Here is a 25,423-nt window from a genome sequence, read left to right on the forward strand (position 1 = left end):
TCCATTTCAAATGCACATCAAACCGCAATTGAAACACACCGTTGACTGGCAACACTGCCACCATTTTGATAACCGCTTTTTTTGTTTCAACTTTGACAGAAGCTGCCAGGACCTTTTTGCTGTTGAAAACAAAAAAAAACTCTTTGGAAAAGTTTGTTGCGATGCTTAGTGCGCTATTAAAGTAGGATTTTTTAGTGTGATAATCTGCGAGTGGAATTGTAAAACGTTGTTTTTAATGTAGTAACCATGATCTCGAACGCTTTGTGCGATCTGGAGAAATGTGTAAGTCCGAACTGGTGGTGCATTTTTTCTCCTTTTCCTTGCTGCGGTTGACGCCTTCTTTTGCTTGTGCCGATGTTTTCCCGTAGGTGTACACGGCCGGAGTCCAGCTCGATTCACTGGCCGTGAAACTGACGGATGTGGAGCGCAATCTGGACGAAAACGAGCTAGAATCGATCGAAAATGAGTCAGTGATGGAGTTGCTGGAGTCCGTGACGGAGGTCAAGAACGAGTACCAGAACCTGCGCAAAGATTTGCAGGAGGTGCAGCAGCTGCAGAAGGAAATGACCAACTCGCTGCGCTACCAGTTGCGAAACATGACGCAAACGTTCCGGGGGCTGAAGAAGAAAATTGAATCCAACTCCATACCGGTGCACCTTGTGCCGCCACCGGCCGGCTCGTCTTCCCGCAATGCAGGGCACGAAGCGCGTGACACCCAACAGCACCCGCACCCGCCGCATCTGCTGCCCCAACCAGACCTTACCGTGCACGATCACGGACCGAGGCGTGCCGCGGGCATGCTGAAGAGTGTCAGTAAGAACTGAGTAAACCGTTCCCGTGCATCGTTTGGTAAAATTCGAAGCACTATCCTCACTGGTATCGATCAGCTTACTGCAAACATCGCCTGCCGTTTACTATCGGGTATCACGCATTACGTTCCCATACGTTGATTCCGCAAACGCCACCTAATGGCGCGTGCACACTCACGCAATACGCAATCATCGCCATCGACATTCCCCGGATTAGTACGGATAGCGGCGACAATAGCCTGTCAGAACGGTGCTCCGACTGCCAAAACGGGTGACGATCCGCTCGCCCGCTCATCATGTATGCGTGTGTGTGTGTGTGTGTGTGTGGCTGTCTGTTTGTTTGCCAATTAATTTAATTTGTTTTATATATATTTGTTTTATATACATATATATAATATGGTGCTTGCGCTTGTGCTTGTGCTTCGATCGTGCTCCGTTTGTTTGTCTGTTTACGATTGCTTCTACGTTGTGCTCAGCCAAAGTATTTTGCACTTCAGTTGGTGAATGGACCGTAGTGCTCTACGACCATTGGCAGCATCTCATAACAATCGGTGTCCTGTGTATTTTGTGTTTGCATCCGTTCAAAAATTCGCCACTGCTTGCGATTTTTGTTGCTGCTTATCGTCGGATCGAGTGAGCCTGTATTAGTGTGTTACCAACTATGTCGGAAGTGTGTCCATCCTGCTCTGCTCCTGTAAACGATATCGATGCATATAAGTGTGATGGTTACTGTAAGTCTTCATACCATCTTACGTGCCTGGATATTAGTGAAGCTGCAGTACTGGAGTTGAAGCGGGTTGATTCCCATTCGCTCTGGTTGTGTCCTAGTTGCATGGATGCTCGCCGCCGTGGGAAAGGTGCCTTCTTGGAAGAGTTGTCAATTACACTCATGGACCTAAAATCGGAACTGCTAAGTGAATTTGACTTTCGTGTTTCTGCCGCTTTGGATACCATTCGCAAGGATGTATTATCCATGTTCGATACTCACACATCTATGAAAACGCAAAACACGTATGCAACCAACACTACTCTGAATATTCCGAGCACTGAAAATATCACCACTACCACCACACCACTAAGCTCGCGCCCAGGCGATGTCGACTGGGCCTCCCGTAACGCACCCCAACGCAACGCGCCTAAACGTAGGCTTGTAGACTTCACGCCACCTGATGCGAACCCTGCTGCTGTTTTAAACACTGGTATAGCCCCCGTTACACCTTCGTCTCGTGTTGTGTTGACCGTTCCATGGAACGTCCCAAACGGTCCCAGATTCTGGCTATACATTACGCGTATAGCCCCATCGGTTACTGACGAGGAAATGCGTGAAATGGTAACTACTCAACTGGACACTGACGACGTCATCATCTATAAGCTGTTACCAAACGGCAGAGAGGCAAGCACATTGACTTTCATCTCATTTAAAGTCGGGATGTCGCTTGACCTTAAGGGCAAGGCTCTGTCCGCATCTACATGGCACAAAGGAATCATCTACCGTGAATTCATCGACCAACGCAACACTACAGCCCCAAATTTTTGGCGACCAGCACCTCGAGACCCACCTTCAACGATCCAGGAGCCTGCACCTCTCCAACCTTTGAACACAACAATACACCATCCGTTGACACAAACAATAGCACCATCCACAATAGCACAATCACACAATACGCAAACAATAGCACCAGAACAAATGTAAACACCAGAGCAGCACCACAGCTGCAGCACACCAATTTAAACACCACAGCAGATTCAGCTTCCCATTCAACAACCAAAACCGATCTGTTTTTCTATTATCAAAACGTCCGAGGTTTACGCACAAAATTAAACGATCTCCGGCTCACCGTATCTAACTCTGATTTCGATGTATGGGTGCTCACCGAGACATGGTTAGACGACTCAATACCATCATCGCTCATCACCGACGACTCCTATCAGATTTTTCGCTGTGATCGTAACCCAGAGAATAGTTCTCACTCTCGCGGAGGAGGCGTTTTAATAGCATGTTCGGCTAATCTATCGTGTTCGGTACTCACTCACACCAACGCTTCGCTCGAATCGCTTTGGGTATGCATCAGACTCAGCCACCGTTCACTGTATGTCGGTGTTATATACATTCCTCCGGACCGAAGCTCATCATCAACAGTATTCGACGCTATGCATGACGATATTAGCGCGATTTGCGAAAGAATGCGCGCTACCGACTTACTAATATTATTCGGTGATTTCAACACGCCGTCACTCGCTTGGGAATTCCCCCACCCTTCATCGAGACACCTATATCCTTGCTGTTCATCGTCGAGTAATGTCGCTCTCATAGACGGTATGGTGTTCAATGGGCTTCATCAACTATCCGATGTAAAAAACGGATTGGGTCGTCAACTTGATTTAGTTTTCGCCAATGCTGCAACTACCGATATTGTTTCCTGCATAAGCCCTTCCGTTGCACCTTTACTCCCATTGGATCGACACCACCCGGCACTTGAATTATCCGTTCCTGTCTCTTCAAGTTCAACCATCACGCCGCCGCAACACCATTCCCATCGATCCACACCGGCATGCAGATTCAATTTTAAAAGAATGAACCACGCCCACTTCATCGAGACATTATCAAATGTCGACTGGTCTTTCATCGAAGATGCGGGCAGCATGGACGATGCAGTTACTGTCTTCAATACTGTTATTACTTCCACATTCCCTATATGTTGTCCTCGTCTCAAACCCCCACCTTACCCCCTGTGGTCGAATAGGACGCTCAGATCGCTGAGAGCCGAGGCACGTCGTTCCCGCCGAATTTTTCTCAATAACCGCAATAATTACACCTTACGTATCCATAATTACGCTACAAATGCATACCGCTCCTACAATCGATGGTGTTACTCATCATTTGTAGCACGGCTGCAAGTCCAATTTAGATCGAACCCGCGGTCTTTCTGGCGTTTCTGTAAATCGCGTCAGAAACAGAATGGCATCCCTTCCAACCTATCCCTTAATAATGAGTCCGCTTCTTCTCCCGAAGACTCGAGTAAACTTTTTGCCAAACATTTTTCTAGTGTTTTCGTTGACCCCAGCAGCAGTCCAGTTAATGTTTCTGATTGTCTTGTTCATACACCGTCGAATGTGATTTCGTGTAATAATGTCTCAATTCATGTTGATTCTGTGTTGGTTGCCCTATCCAAACTCAAACTATCTTTTTCCCCCGGTCCTGATGGGATACCATCAGCATTATTAAAGAAATGTTCTACATTTTTCGCTCCTCTACTTTGCCGATTATACAATAGATCAATACAGGATGGCTATTTTCCGTCACTGTGGAAAAAAGCCTGGCTCATTCCAATCCACAAAAAGGGCGACCGTTTTTCATGTGCTAACTATAGGGGTGTGTCCATATTGTGTTCGTCTTGCAAAGTGTTTGAGTCAATTGTTCATTCGTCTATTCGTTCGTGTGTTACAAGTGTAATTTCAGAATATCAACACGGATTCATGCCAAAACGTTCAACCTCTACTAACCTAATGTGCCTTGTATCCTCGATCTTTAACAACATGGAGCGTGGCTCTCAAGTGGATACTATATATACCGACTTTAAAGCAGCTTTTGACTCTATATCGCTAGCTTGTTTACTTGCTAAGCTCGAGAAACTCGGAATTGGTGATCCCCTTCTATCCTGGCTTAAATCTTACCTTTACGGTAGATCTTATAAGGTCAGAGTCGAAAATAGTTTTTCCGAGCCTTTTATTGCCTCTTCTGGGGTACCCCAAGGCAGCGTACTTAGTCCCCTACTTTTCATACTGTTTATCAACGATTGTGTTAATGTTCTTCCTCCTGATGGTTGTTTGCTTTACGCTGACGACATCAAAATTTTCCTACCAGTGACCTCGTTAACTGATTGTGCGCGTCTACAGGATTACATAGATTGTTTTAATGTTTGGTGTAACTCTAACGGTCTTAGTCTGTCTCCGGATAAATGTTGTGTGATTTCATATGGCCGCTCGTCCAATAAGATCGAGCACGATTACGTTCTTTGTGACACTGTACTTAACAGAGTTACTGTCACAAGGGACCTTGGAGTGTGGATCGACGAGAAACTCTCGTTCCAAGAACACATCGAAATCACCCTTAATAAGGCCAATAAAATGCTCGGTCTCATTATTCGTATGTCCTCTGAGATCACTGATCCTATGTGTTTAAAGTCCCTGTACTGCTGTTGGGTCCGCCCGATACTTGAAAATGCGTCGGTAGTTTGGTGGCCTGCCGGCCTAACACTGGTCGATAGGATCGAACGAATCCAGCGGAAATTCACTCGTGTCGCTATCCGTCGTTTTCTTGGACGATCGGATCGAATTCCTTCGTATCCTATCCGATGCCGTTTGCTCGGGCTAGAGACATTAAGAACGCGCATTTATCACATCCAGTCATATTTCATTGCCTGCCTCCTTTCCAATGACTTGGATGTTCCCGCCCTCCTATCCTCGATTCCTATCTATGCCCCCTCACGTCGTCTTCGTGACCGACCCCCGCTCCTTATTCCTTCCCGCCAAACTCGTCATGGCCAGAATGACCCTTTCTTGCGCGCTCTTTCTGCCTTCAACGATTCATATCTCCTATTCGACTTCAACGTCCCAGTTTCCCAATTCCGCTCCCGTCTTCGTGAATCCTCATCCCTTATGTTTCCCTAGATTATAAGAACACATTTGTAAAACCCTAGAGGCCAACAAATTTAAATAAATAAATAATAATAATAATAATAATAATAATAATATTGCATTCGGTTTCCTTTTGTTCTGGTTTCGTTCCCAATCACAACCGAATGTGGCTTTAAATACCAGCTGCAGCATCATGTTGTCATCATCCAGTCAGTGTCCTTCATCCTTCATTTTGCCCGCAAGCCGAACACTACAGGCAAACAACCTGTTCGGAACGGAAATTGGAAACTGAAATCCAACCAGCCGATCGTACAGAAATCGTTAGAGAATCCCGTTAGCGAATTAGCGAATCCTATGAAAGCATGCATTAAGCTTACATCTCATTCTGACCCATGCAGGAAGTGCAATAGCTTCTCTTTCCGCTAGGATAGTTGACGAGACCGCAGGAGGTCAGTTTTTGAATAGTACAGGGGTAGTAAGGACGCGAGCAAGGGTTCCAAATGTTTTGAAACTAGAGTGACCAGAGAGGAAACAACACGCACGAATAACCATGATATATCCGACGCAGTTGAAACCAAGTAATCACAGTACTGTATGTTTGCATCTTCTTTTCCTTTATGTTGAATCTGTTTGCATGTTTTCATGTCCTCCTGCATGTGTTTTATACAAGAATCATCTAAAGACTATCTTTTGATTCATTTTGTTAGTCAAATGAAAAAATTGTTCCTTTTTTTTGTATTTTCACACAGTTTAACCTTTACCGTATGCACGATATGCATGATTTCGTAGACGATAATGTTCTCTTGCATTGCGATGTTAAATTAAGTTTTAGAACAAAGGGTAGTAGTGCGTGTTAATGCCCCCAACACTGTAGTAACGTTCAAATGCACCTTTCGTGCACCCAGTATACACACCAGAACAAGCTCTCACGTGCGCAAAAATATATGTCTTAACTATATTCTAAAGCATTTAAAAGATAATTAGTATACACGTAGCCCATTTCATGTGCCAGTTGAAAAAGTGCAAAAGTTCAGCTGAATTTGATGCAATGTTAAAATGTAGCGTAAGCAAACGTTAGACGTAAAGTAATATCGAGTGAGTGTTACGTAGATTTGGTTTTCTATCGCATCTATTTGCATCGTACTGTTTGTGTAATTGAACGGACAGTTACCAACCTGTATCTTTTGAGCACTTTATTTTTTCTATTATTAACGTTTTTACCGTTGTTAGTCAAATGAAATGCTCGAACTTACACAGCGGCATGCTATTGAGTTTATGCCTTCAATCGTGTCAATAGAATATGCACAAAAACCCATCAAGAACGTACAATCATTTCCCAACGCTGTTGTTAAAACATAGTGCATGCATGAGTAACATTCGCAAACAATGTGCCCCCATCAGCTCATTTTATCATACATTCACATACTGTTGGAAAATCATTCGTGGCACATCAAGTAAAACTTCGAATTTTTCCGCACGATGTACACCGGAATGCTTGGGGAAAGAAAGCGCGAAGTACGTTAGGATCGACTAATGGCTAACCAGTCGTCGTAACCTGTTAATTTGCTTCCAAGACAGAAAACATGAATCGTACTTTGCTCTCTTTGCCCCCGAATAGCTCTCGCTATCCTTCGGGATGCATTTCCCACCTGCGATTATTAGGGTCTCTTGCGAAAACGAGAGACATTTGTCTATTTCTATCTTGTAGGGCAAACGCACGCTCGTGCGGACCTTGCGTGCACTCTATGGACAATTTGTACCTGACTTGGTTTGGACCGTATTTTACCTAACACATTGGAGAACGTTGCGCGTTAACTACTGCAAACTGTAGCAGGAATCGGAGGGGGAGGGGGACATCCTTGAATATTACCCAACGGGGAAGGAATTGATCAGAGGAAGCAAAATTCATACTCAAGCATGCACAGCACGAAGATACGCTGCATCCAACATCTTAGCATCGGTACTCGGTTCGTATAAATCCAGTAATATGTGGTACGCTAATTGATGGTGTAGCAGCTAAAAGAAATTAAAAAAAAGACTGTAGTTATAAAGCTAACATGATTAGCTACCGGCACTTGAATGTTAAGATTTTACTAGTAAAATTGAGTAGCACAATATATCCATTTATTACTACACAAATACAACTCCCACTTACACAAATAGCCACCCACATCTATATACTGTAAACTTGAAAACAATTATCGAACAGGATTTGATTACAACTAATTAACAGATTCGATATTTCTGAAACTTGAAATCCCATATGACGCTCACTGGACGATTTCTAGTGTTCTTTGTTGAAACTCAATGAAACTCTAGGATTTACTGATACGCGCGTTATTTCAAATGTTAATGTTTCCGCTGATAAAACACGTATCTTACAGTACGGATATACTTTCCTTTCACGATCGACACTGATGATTTTATGATTTCCATTTCCAAATCTGATAATAAATGTTGCAATTGTCAAGTGTATGTAGCAATTTTAATACTTGAGAAGACAATTCAATTATTGAGAAAGTTTCAAATCTCCAAATGCTTACGATGATGAAAAATGCGCGCAATTGAACCTATTTGCAATAGAACGGTATTTGAAACCGCGGGGCGGGGGGGGGGGTACTAATGCGTAAAATTAAAGTTCCATTTCAAAAGAATAAGCATCCTTTACTTAGGATATGGATTAGATTTGGTTCAGCGGTTACACAAATCAAGGTCTTTCTGAAGTGTTGATGTGAAAATGGTACTAGGAATTCTAAACCAAAGAATAACTAAGATGCTCATTCTTTTTTCTCAGTGGTGGCAAGTTCTTTTTCTTGGGGATCCACGCGACCGCTTAGGGCCATTGCAGTGCTCCATTGGATACGATTTTATCGTACGTGCTGTAATTTGATTATGATTTGATTTGATTCGCTGGATTATTTAGATTGATTTGATTGTTTGGCTGAGTTTCATCGTTCATCGATTACAAAAAATTGAGATTTTTTCCTTCAAACCCAAATATATATACATCGGTATTTCTGGTCACTTTGCCCACAGGCCAAGGCGAGCTTTTGGCGGCCACCGTCGCAAAACCGTCGCAAAACGTCAAAACCGGCGTCGCATGTACTGCAAACCGACGTCGCCAGCGAGCGAAACTCGCAACGATTTCGAGGCGCTGGCGACGGTCGTTTTTGACGTTTTGCGACGGTTATTGACCTTTCGAGTGAGCTTTTGCCCTGCGGTCCAGTGTGGCCAGATTATATTGGCATTATTATTTCGGCAGGAGCACTGTTCAGAACGCAACAATTTAAATTTAATCAATTATTTTAATGATTATCCTGCTAGCAAAGAGAATGAAAAAGTGTGCGAATTTCAGACGAGGGGCATGTAGAAGCAGGGGGAGACGGTTGGAACACGGAATTACGCAGAGCCGCGAGCGTGTTTTGGTTTCCACAAAGTTTTTGCACTCACACAATTACACATGTGTGAATGTGTGCGTTCACTTTCAGCCTTCGCGCTCAGTTTGGTTTTCTCCTAGCGGCATGGTGGTATCGGTGTCTCGCTCGCACTAGTGCAGCTTGTTCGGGAAGAAACGGAAAGGAAGGGGTATGAGGGAAATACAGTGAAACAGCGCGAGCGAGCGTTCTTTTCAGTGAGAGCGCCTCGTGTTTTTTAAAGGCATGCAAGAGAGCGTCGGTCTGGTGGTACAGTCGTCAACTCGAACGACTTAATAACATGCCCGTCGTGGGTTCAAGCCCCGAATAGACCGACCCCCCATAGGTAGGACTGACTATCCTGCTATGGTACCAATAAGTCACTGAAAGCCAAGCCCACTTCACTAGTGGGTACAGGCAGGCCTTGACCGGCAGCGACTGTTGTGCCAAATGAAGAAGAAGAATGAGCAAGAGAGCGCATTCTCCCTGTGGTAGCGCTCCATCCGCCATTCATTAATTATCAGCCCAAAACAACGGACTTCGGATCCGATCTTGGGCCGGACCCCCTCCGTGTGTTTCTACCTTCCCCTCGCCTGAAAATTTCATTCTCTTTGTCTGTCGGGTAAGCTTTAACTTATGTGAGAGTGAGATTCAAATTCATATTTAAATGACTTTCTTTTACGAGAAATTTTCGGAATCCACGCAACTGACATTTTCTACTTATTATGAACATTAAATTTTAACGGATAAAAAGTGCCAGGCAAACAAACGTGCATCAGAGCGTTAAGTAACAAATGTGGTTAACAATCCTTGAAATAGCATCCCAAGCGCCAAAGATTAAGCTTAAACGACTGAAAAATCAAATATCTGTGATTTTCGGTAGGATAAATGGAAAATCGGTAGTTTTAGGGCGGTCATCTGTGAATCGGTAGGCATATAAAAAATCGGTAGGAATACAGATAAATCGGTATTTCTGGTCACTCTGGCGGTCTCTTTCTTTGCCGACCTAGCCGTCATCAGCAGATTCAGTGACGAAAGATTTTTACAACAAACAAGCAGCAGCAATAATGGCGGAGAATAGAGCTAGTGGGAAAAAGATCACCATTATGGTGAAAACACCCAAAGATAGAAAATCGATAGAGATCGAAGACGATGCAGAAATTAAAGATGTAAGTGATTCGGTAGCGGCACAAGTGAATTTCCGAACAAGCGATCGCCGCTCGTGATGGCGGGCGTGTTGACCACAATCTGCAAGCGTCGTACGATGGTGTGGCGTTAAGTGATTCGAGAATTTTCTCCACCTTCGAATCAGACAGTGCGTTGCGGCAGGTTTGCCGGTTTATGAATTTTCTAAATCGATAGAGTATTTATCGTTTTATCGTTACTCCCTGCGATGGTGCAAATGTGTGTGGCCGACGACAAAATGTTGGGCATTTTTGGGTTCGTGCGGAGTGACTCGGAAAAATCGAACAAAAACATGGCACATGGGTGTCAGTGTGTGCGTGTGCTCTCTGGTTTGCCATTCGCTGGAGCGCGGCTATTGCCTCACTCACACATACACGCACAAGCTGACCAGTAGCGATGATGTGAAGGTTGGAAATGCTGCTGCTGCTGCTGGAATGTGTTTATCACCGCTGGCTGCTATGTGAATTGCTTAATTGAATATAATCCGCACAGAGGGGGGAATCTCTGGCAGAGCAGTGTTTCACGAACGAGTGAATGATGCAATTCGAAAATGATGTTGATTTTACTCTCTCCCCTTTCAGCTCAAGGCCATTGTCGCGGAGAAGTTTGAGACCAACCCGGAGCTGGTGTGTTTGATTTTCGCTGGTAAGATCATGAAGGACACCGACACGCTCAAGACACACAACATCAAGGAGGGGTTGACGGTGTACCTGGTCATAAAGGCGGCCCCCCGTGCGGATGCGGAGAGTGCGCGGCGAGCGCCGGCGGATGTGTCGCAAACGCCGTTCGGATTGAATCAACTCGGCGGTCTCGCCGGACTCAGTGCGCTCGGCGGCAATCAGACCAACTTCATGGATTTGCAGTCCCGCATGCAGCACGAGCTGCTCGACAACCCCGACTTGATGCGCACGGTGCTGGACAACCCGCTCGTGCAGCAGATGATGAACAACCCGGACACGATGCGCCAGATACTGACCTCGAATCCGCAGATGCAGGAGCTGATGCAACGCAATCCGGAAATTTCGCACATGCTGAACAACCCGGAACTGCTGCGACAGACGATGGAATTGGCCCGCAATCCGTCGATGTTGCAGGAGCTAATGCGTTCGCATGATCGTGCCATTTCGAATCTGGAGAGCGTGCCGGGCGGGTACAGTGCACTGCAGCGAATCTATCGCGACATCCAGGAGCCGATGATGAATGCCACCTTCCGCAATCCGTACTCCGGGACCTCCGAGTCGGGCAGCACTAGCGGAGGCGGTGCCAATCCGCAGCAGGGCACCGAAAATAGAAGCCCACTGCCGAATCCGTGGAGCAGCGCTAGCAGCGGCACCGGCAGTGGCAACCGTGGGGCAGCCGGAACCGGCAGTGCTGGCACGGATGCTGCCGGAACTCCGCTCGGACTGCTCAACACACCGGCCATGCAGAGCTTGCTGCAGCAGATGAGCGAGAACCCATCCATTATGTCGAATATGCTGAATTCGCCGGCTACCCGCAGCATGATGGAGGCGTTGGCCGCCGATCCGGCCATGGCCGCGAACTTGATGAGCCAAAATCCGCTGCTGGCCAACAGCCCCGGTCTGCAGGATCAGTTGCGCACGATGATGCCCCAGCTGATGCGGCAGATGCAAAACCCGGAAGTGCAGCAAATGGTCACCAATCCGCAGGCACTGAATGCGATCCTGCAGATTCAGCAAGGAATGGAACAGTTGCGCTCGGCCGCGCCCGGCTTAATGAGCACGATGGGCATTCCGCCGATGCCGGGTGCACCGCCGTCAACTACCGGCTCGGGTGCCACGAACACGGCCAGCGCGGCTACCACCGCAACGGGTGGCGCCGGTGCACAGGCGTCGAACAACGATGCGCTGTTTTCGGAGTTTATGTCCCGCATGATCAACGGGATGGCATCGGGTACGGCTGATACGAACATTCCACCGGAGGAGCGCTACCGGGCGCAGCTGGAACAACTGACGGCGATGGGATTTGTTAACCGTGAAGCTAACCTGCAGGCCCTGATTGCTTCCTTCGGCGACATCAATGCGGCGATCGAGCGATTGCTTGCGCTTGGCCAGCTGTCGCTAAGCTAACAATGTGCGCCCCTCAACTGAACCGGTGAGCGAAACGACTAGGGGAACGACCTTTGCTAACACGTTGCTTCAATATTTTTGTGTCCGATTTGTATCGTTTTGAGGGGGGGGTCCATTCTTCCCTTTGAGGGAGGGAAGGAAAAGGAAGGGCACCACACTCCGTACGCCGTTGTGTGCAATACACCTGGCCCACGCCGTGCAAGATGTGTTTGTGCACACCAGGAATAGTAATCTTTGCATAATATCGTAAGCAACATTGAACAGCAGGAGCGAGAGCATGTACGAGCATTTTCATTTTCTTTCTTGTTTTCCTCTTCTATTACACCTGGTAAAGGATATATATATATGTTTCCAATCGAATCGGATCGGAGAAAAATGGGTAGTAATTATTGAACAGAGACAATGATGGAAAACAGGACATAAATTAGATATTCTTTATAAAAAAAACACCTAGCACACAATTCATTTTCCGCAGCACTTGTTAGCGGATCGTGACGCTTAGCGTTTCTGTTTGTATCCTTCATCTGCTGATAGTTGATACTCACCGAATGGCATCTGCTTTAAGCGTAATGAGCAACAATGTCCTGTCCTTTTTTGACGATAAAAATTCCTTTTTTTTTTGATAAATGTCCCAATTTAAGCAATGTGTCGAAATTAGAAACTGACTACAAAGAACTCTAGGATCACCCGTAGTACCGTCAATGTTTGCCTGCAATGTGCGCCGTTTAATCGCATCTTTGTTTTCGGCCAGTGTTTCTCCATACGGCGGATGGTAAACACGTTGTACTATGGTTATGTTTTATTGTACTACAAGTGGGGATAGAACGGAATGTAGCAAAATATGGTGGATGTATGGTAGTGAGAAGGGTGAATTAATAGTGGATAATGATTGAAAAAAAAAAGAACATAGCAATTTGGATTAGCAACAAACTCCTAGTTCCAGAATGCTATCAAAATAAGTCGCTACAAAAAAAATAATAACACACCTACCCACACCTCCTCCTGTTCTTCGTCGTTATTCAATGTAAAACAATGCAAAACATGCAGTTAAACACAAACACATTTAGAACACGCCTCTGGAATCTGGGCGCGTACAAGCGCGCGCTGCGCACACAACAATACACTTTTATCTTGCTCTGACTCTTGAAACACGAATAGAAAATTTAATGAAATAAAAATGCCAGCGAAAGATGGACAGCCAAATCAATAGATTTGAAATGATATAAGATGTGTGTGCGTGTGTGTGTGTGTCTGTTTGTGGATAGCGAATGCAAAGCTGCTACTGCTGTGTCTACTTTCTCCCATCCATACCAGCGTCGATGGATAGATATACCTATATACATATACATACAGTACTAGTATATTCAATAAAAAGTTAAACCAACTGCACGGTGCAAGTAATTATATGTTTGTGGTCCCTTCTTTCATTTGTATTAATTGTAATCGTCAGTTACTAGTATATTGCCACTATTTTTTAAACTTTTTAAATTTCCACCCTGTTGATTATTTAACAATTGTATTGTGTGTTTTATTTCAATTTGAATCAACTAACTTTTGCTTCGTACGGTTGTTTCCACTAAAATTACCTTCCAAACTGAATACGTCCCAGTGCAGCATAATGTGTGCCAGGCACTGTGTAACGCCTAACGCTTCGACGCGTTACGCATTTGAATTGCACTAGCACTGTCAAACTCATGTGCAGTTTCGAACAGAATGTAAACAAAACACTACCAGTTTCATCGCTTTGCCACACTTTGCCATTTGCATCCGACGAAACAAAAGACGATGGCAGCGACCGAACCATCGAACCAGCGACCGGACCCCTTCCAAGGTATGCACATTGCGGACACGGACTTTCTGATGAGCGTGGAGGGTCGAAGCTCCTGCACTGTCTGTGGGAAGTCGCGCAAGTTTTTCTGCTACACCTGCTATGTCCCAGTCCCGGAAATAGCAGCCCGTGTACCGCGCATTTCCCTGCCAGTAAAAATCGATGTCATAAAGCATAGGAACGAAATTGATGGCAAAAGTACGGCGGTGCACGCTGCCATCCTGGCGCCGGATGATGTTAAAATCTACACGTACCCCGACATCCCGGACTATCGCGAGGAGAGCGGTGTGGTGTTGATATTTCCCACACCGACCGCGCTCACCGTGGCCAGCTTATTTAGCGGCGAAACGTACCAGATGAAAGAGAACTACGGTCTTCCCAAAGGATACCATATGGGCACGCTGTTGCGCTTCCGGCTGAACGACATCGTGGATACACCGTTGCACCCCCGGGAGACGACTGATGAGCGGAATGGCGGTGCAGCGGATTGCGACGGTGAGAGTTTCCCGGTAAAGCGAGCCGTATTCATCGACAGCACCTGGAGCCAGTGTCGGGGTATTTACAAGGATGAGCGGCTGTCGGGTTTGCGCACCGTTGTGATACAGAACCGAATTTCCCAATTCTGGCGCCATCAGCGCAACAGTCCGCGATGGTTTCTTGCCACGGTCGAAGCCATCCATCAGTTCGTGCTGGAGGTGCACATTGCTGCCTGGGGTCTGGACAGTCGATATCGGGGCTTGGAGCACATTCACCTGAACATGGAGCAGATTCCGAAGGAGCGTATTATGCATCCCGGTGAGATGAACCCGGACGAAGTACCGCCGTACAACGGGCAGTACGACAATGTGTTGTTCTTCTTTCGGCATATGTACAATTTGATACATAAATATTACGACCACGAAAAGCTTAAAGCGTACAAGCGGCCGCTGTATTAGAAGCGTAATTCATTGCGAAAAAAAAGAAGCAGAAAAAACGCTACTCACACGTTCTAAGACAAATAGATGAATACAAGTCCAACATAGTTGTTTTTATTAGTAGTAGTTTCAGCCCTTCAGCACATCATCGGAATTATTAGTTTTTCTTTTTCTTCTTCGTTTCGTCTCCTGCACTTTGCGCAGTCTGAGAATCAGGACGGGGCTTTTGCCAGTTCAGTGGCTTCTTGCGATAAATTGGCCACGGTGGAATGGTGAGCTGTACGCGGGCGAACCAGATGAAGATTGTAAAACAGAATATTGCTTTTACCGAAAAGAATACCGTTGGTGCTACTTACAATTGAGGCGAGCAAAACTCCGGCAATCAGAATGTACACCGTTTGCGAAAACTGCTGGATAATGTAGCCCCACACTAGACCGACGGTTCCGAACAGGGTTATGATGATGCGGGAAAGCTTTTCGGCCCTACCCTGACCCTCAAAGTCCTGAAAAGTAACAGATGCGTAGTAGTGCGAGCTTCCGTTAGCGTAGCCCAATCGATATTTACCATATGTGTTTGGATATTCAGCATTTTTAACTTTTTGCGGCTTGCGAATTAAATTGCCAAGTGTACATCAACAAAACAACACGTCAGAGACCTTTTGGGACAGTGACAGAGACAGACTAGTTTGGCGAGAATGACACTATTCAAATATCCAGGCTGGGCCACACGCGTTTCGTTTGTCAAATGGAAAATATATATATAATTTAGCAAAAAAGTTATCTCAAAATAATTCCCCGTGCAATTATTTACAAAAAAAAAGTTACAAATGCTGCATCAAACTAAAAATCACACCCAAAAGGGTAAATTTAATTCATAACGTTTAGTTTTTCTTTTCGAGCCACTGATTGCCAAGGAACGCACGCCGTATGTCAATCATCGTCAATGAGCCAACCGCACACATTCTCGAGCGATCCCGCACATGATATAAAGCAAGCGCGGCCGAGAGATAAAAAGAAAACAAAAACAACTCATCTGCCGCAACGGTCGCAATTTCCCCGCACCGATTGTGTTACATTTTTTTGTTGCACTTTGTACATTCATTACATTTTTCGTTTCCTTCTGTAAGCCGTAGCTCCTGTTTAGTGCCATTTAATTGTTGTTCGTGTGCTTTGTTCCGTACTATACGGATTAGTTAAATCATCGTGACTTATTTTGAACCTTTTTTTTGGTTTGCCGTTTCGGTTTCGTGTGCAATTCAGTTCCACAGTTTTGTAGCTGTGTAGTGTGTGTAGAATAAACAATGTCAAAACCGAACGTTCTAGTCCTTGGAGGTAATTTACTGGGGAATTAATCCTGGAACGTTGTGGCCTAAAGGTGCGGGGGTGTGAAGCAACAATCTCGTTGCGCAACAACACTTCCTGCAATCCGGACTGCCGACCGCTCATAATTAAGTTAATGTCACATAATTGCTACCCGTGATCGATATTCTGCGCAGCCTGCGTTCGCAAGACCGCGCTGCTGTCGATAGACTCGTTTTGCCCCTACCACAAAGCCGGTTCGGAAGCGATAATCACGGTTCAATGCCATCACCGCGCTGTGCCGTCGATCAATCTCTGATCTTCTGCTTCGAGTGATTCGCTTTTAAAGAACGTTTTGCTTTCTTTCTTTGTTTCATACCCCTCTGCCCACCGCAACATGCAGGATGCGGATTTATTGGACGGCATCTAGTGGATCATCTGGTTGCGAATGATCTAGCGGGACGCATTAAAGTGGTCGATAAGACGCCGCCACTAATGGCGTGGCTTAACAGCCGACACTCGCAAGCATTCGCGGACGCACGGGTCGAGTTTGCGAGTGCCAATTTGATCAATCCAACCTCGTGCCAAAATGCGTTCCGTATGCAGGAGGAAGGAGGAGAGGAGGAGGAGAAGAAGCAGGCGCAAACGGTCGGCGGAAGTTGGGACTATGTGATAAACTGTGCGGCCGAAACGAAACCCGGCCAAACGGATCCCGTCTACCAGGAGGGTATACTGAAGCTAAGCTTAAACTGTGCAACAGAGGCTGTGAAGTGTAAGGCTAAGCGCTACCTTGAACTGAGCACTGGCAGTATGTGCTCCGACGAGAAGGTGCCGCAAAAAGGAGGACTGCCCCATCGAGCCCTGGACGATGGTGGGCAAGTACAAGGCGAAGGTCGAGCAGGAGCTTATCGCCATAAAGGATTTGCCTTACACCATATTGAGACTGCCGATATGCTATGGCGTAGGAGACCGGAAAGGGCTGAGTACGTGCCTGGAGCGTTTGATTCGAAGCGCCAGTAGCAACGCGCTCCACACAACCGTTCGATTGCATTTCAATCGTTTACGTTTCGTTTCGTTTCGTTTCAGCACCGCGCATTATTATAGCCGGGATTTACAAGCATCTCGGGGAAACGATGAAGCTACTCTGGACCGGCACGATGAAGATGAACGTGGTGCACGTGGAGGACGTGTGCGGCAGCATTTGGGAGCTGCTGCAAACCGATCGCACGCTGCACGAAACGATCAACGTGTGCGATGACAGTGACGCTACCCAGGGACTGATCAGCGAGCTGCTAGCCGATATGTTCGCCATCAAGATCGATTACTGGGGCGTTACGATGTCCAATATGACGAAGCTCGACATGGCAGGTGCTATCGAGGAGATTAACGACCGTCACCTTGGACCGTGGGCCGAGCTGTGCCAGCGGGACGGTGTGCAAAATACACCGCTCACGCCGTACATGGACCAGGAGCTGCTCTTTCAGAAGCATCTGCATCTGAGCAACGAGAAGCTTAAATCGTACGGGTACAAGCTGCGCCGTCCCCGGATCACGAGGGAACTGCTAGAGGAGATAGTGCAGGATTTCATCGATATGGGCCATTTTCCGCGCACCTTACTTGGCTGAGGCGTATTTACTATTCGTTTGCTCGTACGTTTGCAGTAGTTCCACTAGCGCTTGGCCAGCGCCCATTATATACGTATTCTTATCTGTTATACATACACTAGTACGATCTCGTGGTGGATTTGGCGTCACGTCCAAACAAAGCAGCATTCAGAATCCTACGAAAGAGAAAGGTAGGAAGAAAAGACTAGATAACGTAAATTGTACACTAATGATGGGAAAGACATACCTTAACGCCAAGCGTACACAATGAGGTGCTACAGACAGCGATCGATGTACACCACAACTTCCCCCAGGTGATCTCCGGCACCGCGATCTTAATGGAAGTGTACTTCTCTTTTTATCACCATTCCAATCGGTGCTACGAGTGTGATTATCACTAGCTTAACTAAAGCGACGACGATGGAACAAAATTGATCCAATATTAGATAACTTGTACGCGTGTGTGAGTAGAAACTGCATAATTTGTGGATATGTAATCTACGGATTGTATTATATTGCGTTTTTGTTTGAAGTGTACCATGTGCCTAAAATTTTATCATAAAAGTTGCAAAAGCGCATAGCGGTCGCGGCGATTATATTTGACTCAATAAAGTATACATGCCTGCTTACACTTACACATTTCGCTTTCCATTTCGGCATTGAAATCAGACTCTCTTCGAAGCGTTGTGAATATCTTTCAGATAGAGTTCTTCTTTATTCGTAGCACATTAGTTAGAGATAATCTGTCGCCACCATTCGGCGCTTAGAGTTCCTTCCCGTGTTTCGGTATGGTTCTTTTATCGATATTTTTTAGTGAACTTGTGAAAATGACACCGATGCAAAGATTTTAATCCAGAAAAGCGTCATTTAGCATCGTCGTGTACACACGACACACTATTTTGGAGAGATTCGTGGTGTTTAGTCTCAAGAGCGTTATCAATGAACAACATAAACTACTGTGCATGTGGTGCATCCTCGATGCATTGAGTGCATGTAACGTACAAACGCATGGGGGGACACAGAGACAATGGCATTGCGAGCCGCGCAGGTAATATGATGCAGCATCATTCCCTTAACGGTCATGTGATTCGACTGCTTTCATTTAGTTGTCCCTCTTGCACACCACAATCATGCACGTAAGTGTAAGGACACGCCATATGCAATTGTGCTGATGGTTCATGATGATCCACGCTCCTTGACGATCCACAGAAGGATGTTGTATAAATATGTCTCGAATCTTACGCACTCCTTTGTAAGTAAATTTACTCCTAACCTAAGAAACTGTTCAAACGTGAAAATATGGCTCTTGCACTGATGCATACGATGATGCAGCTAAATGGATGGTGGTGGTTTTGCTTATGATTTTGTTATGTTGGGAATTGAAATTAGCATGCGATGATGATACTACCAAAAGTTCACTTAATGCAGATTACGCTAATCGGAGAGCCATTGAACAATGTGTTAGTACGTTGGTGGTTTTAGCAAAAGGTTGAAAGAAAATGAACGGAAGAGAGATGTATCCTTCGCGTTATCCTGCACATAAACATTGGGTTAAGAACTATGTTAACAAACTTGCAATCCATTCATAAGTTGATGTTGATTCGAACATGCGTAAGTACGAATAACGCGTCATCTTGTCTAGTTTTTGGTATGCATTTTGCGCAATTGTTTCATAATAGAATAGATGAATTGATACCAAAAACATCCACTTTTTTCGTAAAAGATGTTAACAGTAGTTTCCTTTCTTTTGTTTCATTATGAACTTTCCTATGGTTTGGGTTTTTTGTTTGCTAATTGATGCCATTCTATTGAAAACAATGTTTGCTGCCTACCACTGATTGTATTTTGTCTTTGTTTGTATTAAAAAAAGCATTCTTCACAATTGTATGACGCAAGTGACGATGATCAATAGTTTAGTATAGGTTTTATCTGTTCCGTATTTAGACTTTTTCCAAATGATCCTGCGCATTTGTTTGGTGCTTGTAGTCCCTTCTCCTTACTCTTTTAAACGTTAAGATTAAAGATCGAGAGAAGAATGGTGCTTACATTATATTAATGCTTTTTTAATTATCTTAATGATCTATCTGAATTAATGAAGTACAATTCGCTTGACGCTTTTTTCCCCTTTCGACACATTAGTAACAAAACAGTAAAATAAAAACATATACCATTGACGATGGAACCAAAGGAAAGGGTAAGGTATCCTGGACATGCAGTTGGAGACGACGAAACAATTGCAAATTTCCATTGGCTATGGGCGGTGGATTTGAGATTAAATGTGTTTATTCATTCCACATTCATTCCTTTTCTGCTGCCACTTTCTGCCAGAGTTAATTCACCAGTTAATCCATCTTCGGCAGATCGCACTTTTTTTTATTAATATTATTACTTAACTACATTGGTCTATATAATATGTAAGTGTAATCGATTGAAACAAAACAAACTCATATAACGTATAATGCTAAGCATAATTAATCGTCTCTTGCTGTTTTAAAAACGTTGATAACGAAGTTTCACAGACTAACCGCACAAGGAGACAATTGTAACAATATGTAAATAGGTAAAACATGAATTGCCTCTCTCTTAAACATTTACGAACAAACAAACAAACAAAAATATTGTTTTTTAAGGACATATTGATGAACGGTAGATTAATTGAAATTGAAAGATAAACACTGGATAGTACCATCACAAAACCCTTATTGCACGCGCACCGTAACTATTTACCTTTCTTTTTAATAGTTGCATCTGATGCAAATATGTTACCATTTTCATCGGAATTAAATCAACGACGGAATAAAACAGATGATGCGAGAGCGTTTCCAAATATGACACGTAAGCGATTGTATAGGATAGGTTTGTGTAAGTATATCTGGGGCTATGTGTGTCGCTGGGTGAATAGGTAAAAATGGTAAAATTGTGACAAAACTACCCATTCGTAATCATCCCACACTGTTTTCACCATCGTTCGTAGCAACACCGCGGGTGGGAGATTAAGGTGCAGATTATTGCAATAGTGTTTCAAATGAAGCTTGCAGGACGACGAATTGTTTCTTTGTGTGTTTTTACCCAGTACGCGACGGACTGTACCGCTCATTACTACATATTGATGGTGCCTATGCCCTTGGCGGAGAGGTAAACCGAACCCAGCACGAGAATCTTTAGACATCCACGACCATCTTTTTATGAATATCGGTGTTGCCCACCACCGAACAGAACTCGTCGAACGATATCTTGCCATCCTCGTCCTTGTCGGCGAACACGATCGTCTTGTCTACGATCTGCTGCAGTTGCGTATCCTTCAGATTGTTACCGACCATCATTTTTAACACCTGGATCCGGGCGTGTCGGTGTCAAGGGGGACGACGACGGATGCATGAAAGGAAATATGAGTTTTGTTAAAAAAAAAAGAAGCCCGAGCAGATATTCTAACGTCGCTTGTGCTCGTGGGAACGTTGGCGGGCATGCATGGTATTCAAGGTAGCCCGGAACGATGAATGATTATTTTTAGCATTGATTCAACGTTCCCCTGCCGCGTAGTAGTAGTGTGGTAAAGATCGTTCGTTCGAGCGACGGCTACTTTTGGACGCTGCGCGGATAATATCGCGCTACATCAGTAGGCCCGTAATTTGCCCCGCTTACCTGAAATAGTTCCCCATTCGAGATGTATCCATCGTTATCCATGTCATATATTCGGAAGGCAAATTTCAGCTTGGACAGTTTGTCGCCCTTTACGCTAAACTGCGACACGCCCTGGATAAACTCCTTGAAATCGACCTCCCCATTGCCGTCCGCGTCGAAAATGTCGATCACACGCTGCACCAGCGGGTTTTGCTGCAGCTCTGGCAGGGACATAAACTCATCGATGCTCAGTGCGCCCGAATTGTCGAGATCCAGTTTCTTGAAGCGTTTGCCCAATCGACGGATTTCGTCCGCGTCAACTGGAAGTATTCGGAGAGGATGTTACCACGTTAGAATGACCATGTGATGCACGGTTGGCAAAAAAAAAAACACTCCGTACGGGTGCGAGATGTGATTTGGCCCATTGGAATTAGATTCTATTAGCACTAACGTCCGACGACACACCAGCTGCGGGCGACCACAGAAAGAAGATCCACTTCGTTCGCTGGATAAAAGGAAACTGAGAGATTGATCCCTATATATCCAGCTGTGTAGGGGGCATGAGCGATCGTGTTACTATGGACTGTCGCCGTTCCCATGGTAGCGCGTCCGCAAGCGTTTCAGCTAGCTAGTGGTGACCGGCCCACGCCGCTTTACCGTAGCCGAGTGACAAATATCTGGCAGATGTAAATAATACCGAAAACGAGGGAGAAACAAAAACATTGCGCTCGGCCAGCCACTGGGCAAAACGCCGCGGCGATCGTGAGGGTGTGAATCGAGCGTTTGAATAAAATTAGCAACACAAGCGCCATGCTGTCGGCAAGTGGAAAGATAAGTAACATTAAGAGAATACAAAGAGAAACATTCGGCAAATGTGCAATAACCGATTATCATATGATATAAGTGGTTGTTGAATCGGTTTAATGGATAAACGGCGCCTCATGAACAAAGGACAGCCAATATAGTGGTGGAACAATTATGGACATTTTACCAACATACACATAATAAAATAAACCTAACTTTCTAGTTGTCAGTAGCTACAGGATAAGTTGGAGAGCTGCAAGACAAGATAATGGATCTTGCATGCTGTGGTCGTATGCGCCTTATTATTAGCGTCTTTTGCCACTGGGAAAATCGATAAACTCTTGCTTGTTTCGAGAATAGCCGTATGCTTCTGGTGCTGCTTCCACTGCTGCTGCCTGCTGCTGCCACCGCTGGCATACCACACACGGTCATGCACAAAATCACACGAAAGGAGAGAGAACGCGCGCGTGTGTACACTACGGATGTTTCGTGGCCTACTGCTACGCGCTGATCCCACCAATGATACGCGTGTTTTTCTTTCTTCACGCGTTATGTAGCGCAATTGTTCTTTCGCCTAATAGAATGCACTGCACTTACAAAATGGGTTCGAGGTTGGCCTAAAAAAAGCATATAATAGTTACTTACAGTTTGAGCAGAGCTCCATCGGTAGCGAGGTTTCATTTCCCTGTAAGTGAAAGATACCATAGTTGAGTTAGTTTGGCTGTGTCAAACGAGGAGTCAGTCAGGCCGTCGTTCAATCGAAATTGTTGTACAGGTAAGAGGGCGCCATAATACCTTTGGATCTAGGGCGATCTGGGCTCAAGCTATAGTACAATTTTCAATACCCCTAGACATTGCACCAAGGTATATTGGTGTAGTAAAAGTTATCCGATTGTACGACGCAGAGGATTGACACAGTTTTGGGAATCGTACAATTGCACCATTTTCCCCCTTTTTCCTTCGATCGTAAACCGATATGAACTCGAAAATTTGCACATGTAAAAATGAAACATGAATTTTACCTACCATTTCTTGATCTGTTGCTCGATACTATGGCTTCTCGAAAGACGCTGCTCGTTGCCTACGGCTGGGGCTCCTAACTATGACTTGGGCACGTACTTTAAGCTGTCCTGATTACAGGATACCTAATCGGGGCCACAAATTCGCCAAAACACAGAACCACACACGGGCTATGGTAATTGCACGGGATTTTTTGCGTGAGCTTAGAAGAAGATTCGCTACGACCGAAAACGACGAGGAATAGCGTTGCACACACACACTCTCAGTGTAACGACGTCGGACCGTTCAATGCGCACTCAACACACCCCCACGAATGCGGCGACGAGTATTTTACACACACACACTCCCGTAGACTTACAATTCTACCCTACAAGGGCTGGGTGACCCAGCGAACAATTCGTTCGAGCTGTTTTTTTTACCGAGCTCGAGTCGAGCAAGGTTGACGTTGCCCAAGTGACATTTACTCGAATTTGTTTAAATTGTTTACACATCTGCTCGACAAGTACTCGATACGCCTAAAATTGTGGATTTGTGTGTGATCAAGTGTGTTGAAAGCGGCAAGATGTTGTGTGTTCGTAAATTTACAACTTCCAACTAACTTTCTTCTATCGATGGACGTTGCAGTCGAGCTCATTTTAAATTCATAGCTTTGACTTTTGATGAAAAACGAAAGCAAATTTTGTGTAACGTTATTTTGTAGAAAATTGTATTTTTCAAGTGTGAAATAATTTTATGACCAATTATAACGATTATAACGTTATTTCTCTGCCAGAAGAAAGAAACAAAAAGGTGCTAAGCTGGTGCAGTTTAAGGGAAGTTTAGGGCTTGGAAAGTGCCACAAATCCACTAAACGGTCACCAAACAGGGCCTAGGGGCCGTGGCAATGCATTTTAGCGATTTCATCGGATAGCCTGTCAAAATTTGATATGGGATTTGACAGATAACGTGGAACGTGCGATTCGTCCGAATCGTACGAGTCGCACGTCCGACGTTATCTGTCAAATCCCATATAAATTTCATCCGATAATATCGCATCGGATCACCGTTGCCACCGCCCTAAACGGCTCAAGCTTTCAACCTAAAAGGAATCTAAAAAGACTCCGTTTAGAAGACGATAAATGACTGGCGCAATTTTAAACACGGCAAAAAACTGGTGGCATCTTCTGTTGTAGAGATACTCAGCAAGTGGAGCTTTCCTCGCTCTGAGCGCTTTCTCATTCCCTCTATTCTGTTGTTTGATTTCACATCGAAGTTATGCATCGCTAGAATTAGAACGGCGATATGTTTGTTCAAATACAGTCTTTCTCCGAGTTACGCGATTAATGCGTTCCAGGGACATTCGCGTCTCGGGTTTTCGCGTTAGTCGACTAACACGTTTTCGGCAAAAATATGAGTGATAAAAAGTTATTTATGATACAGTCAGAATTCAATAGTTAAACGCTTTTTGGCATGCTTTTTAGTTGCATGCTCGATAGTTGGCTGACGGTTCAATTAAAAAGCATGCGTTTGTATGGAAAACCCGGTTTTTGAAAAATTCACAAATATCTCATGGCCTGCCGAGAAAAAATTCATTTTTTTTTTGTATGGAGAAACGTGCCAACTAAAAAGCACATATTCAATAGTTGGCAGGGAATCGAAGTTCAACCGGTGAGTTTAGACTGTAATACGTTATCAGAGAACTTAAAATCTGTAGTTATTTTTCACAAAATGTCCTGCACTATTAAAATCTTTAAGGTATTTGAACAGTGCCAAAAGGCTTCAGTGCCAAAATGTAGATGGAACATTGAAGCGAATAACTTATGTTTTTATTTGAAAATAGTTAAATAAGTTAAATAAAGAGTAAGCAAGCACTAATAAGTAGTTTTATTTAAAATAATGCGGTGAGTTCCGCTACATACAACGAGCTAAAAAAAACATTGTAGCGTTTGTTGTACACACTAAAACCAATGTGTTGCACTCGGGACCATTTTAAATTGCGAGACTACACGATGAAAAAGTATCGCCGTATTGAAAATTTTATTTTTCATTCTAGATAATTTTTTTTTATTCTAGATAATATTTCGTAAAAATATAATAACAATCAACAAAACAATAATTCAAACCGTTTCTTAATCAATACTGCTTCTATGAAATTAGATCAGGAAAGGATATCTTTCATGTTCGAGTTTTCCAGTGACGAAGGAGTTCAAGTGTCAAACAAA

At 44.6% G+C, this 25,423-nt stretch overlaps 6 protein-coding genes across 7 annotated transcripts; 4 read left to right on the forward strand and 2 right to left on the reverse strand.

The window, feature by feature from the left end:
* The first annotated feature begins 127 nt into the window (after nt 1–127).
* LOC120898863 lies at nt 128–7,936 on the forward strand. Its single transcript, XM_040305288.1, has 3 exons — nt 128–282; nt 369–809; nt 7,156–7,936. The coding sequence occupies exons 1-3, from the start codon at nt 247–249 to the stop codon at nt 7,276–7,278; spliced, it is 600 nt and encodes a 199-aa protein (XP_040161222.1). The 5' UTR covers nt 128–246; the 3' UTR covers nt 7,279–7,936.
* Nucleotides 7,937–9,863: 1,927 nt separating this feature from the next.
* On the forward strand, nt 9,864–13,536 carry LOC120898268 (ubiquilin-1). Its single transcript, XM_040303873.1, has 2 exons — nt 9,864–10,029; nt 10,627–13,536. The coding sequence occupies exons 1-2, from the start codon at nt 9,928–9,930 to the stop codon at nt 12,130–12,132; spliced, it is 1,608 nt and encodes a 535-aa protein (XP_040159807.1). The 5' UTR covers nt 9,864–9,927; the 3' UTR covers nt 12,133–13,536.
* A 111-nt stretch (nt 13,537–13,647) lies between these two features.
* Nucleotides 13,648–14,977, forward strand: LOC120898270 (tRNA-uridine aminocarboxypropyltransferase 1). Its single transcript, XM_040303876.1, has one exon. The coding sequence runs from the start codon at nt 13,918–13,920 to the stop codon at nt 14,893–14,895; it is 978 nt and encodes a 325-aa protein (XP_040159810.1). The 5' UTR covers nt 13,648–13,917; the 3' UTR covers nt 14,896–14,977.
* Nucleotides 14,950–15,575, reverse strand: LOC120898272 (signal peptidase complex subunit 1). The gene is made up of 3 exons (XM_040303879.1): nt 15,440–15,575; nt 15,231–15,377; nt 14,950–15,151 (listed from the first exon to the last, which is right to left on the reverse strand). The coding sequence occupies exons 1-3, from the start codon at nt 15,461–15,463 to the stop codon at nt 15,032–15,034; spliced, it is 291 nt and encodes a 96-aa protein (XP_040159813.1). The 5' UTR covers nt 15,464–15,575; the 3' UTR covers nt 14,950–15,031.
* Nucleotides 15,576–15,871: 296 nt separating this feature from the next.
* On the forward strand, nt 15,872–18,414 carry LOC120898269. The gene is given in 4 exon segments (XM_040303874.1): nt 15,872–16,206; nt 16,577–17,007; nt 17,009–17,156; nt 17,260–18,414. Coding segments are annotated over 4 exon segments (1,149 nt in total). The 5' UTR covers nt 15,872–16,175; the 3' UTR covers nt 17,799–18,414.
* Nucleotides 18,415–18,468: 54 nt separating this feature from the next.
* LOC120898271 (calcineurin subunit B type 2) lies at nt 18,469–23,541 on the reverse strand. 2 transcript variants are annotated; one of them, XM_040303877.1, is made up of 4 exons: nt 23,229–23,541; nt 22,848–22,887; nt 21,420–21,718; nt 18,469–21,109 (listed from the first exon to the last, which is right to left on the reverse strand). In XM_040303877.1, exons 1-4 carry the CDS (start codon nt 23,229–23,231, stop codon nt 20,939–20,941), a joined length of 513 nt encoding a protein of 170 aa, XP_040159811.1. In that variant the 5' UTR covers nt 23,232–23,541; the 3' UTR covers nt 18,469–20,938. The 2 variants fall into 2 exon arrangements, with proteins under 2 accessions (XP_040159811.1, XP_040159812.1); XM_040303878.1 differs by lacking the exons at nt 22,848–22,887; nt 23,229–23,541 and adding an exon at nt 21,799–21,927.
* Nucleotides 23,542–25,423: the final 1,882 nt, after the last annotated feature.

This window comes from Anopheles arabiensis, chromosome 2, assembly GCF_016920715.1.
Source record: "Anopheles arabiensis isolate DONGOLA chromosome 2, AaraD3, whole genome shotgun sequence".
NCBI classification, from domain to species: Eukaryota; Metazoa; Arthropoda; class Insecta; order Diptera; family Culicidae; genus Anopheles; species Anopheles arabiensis.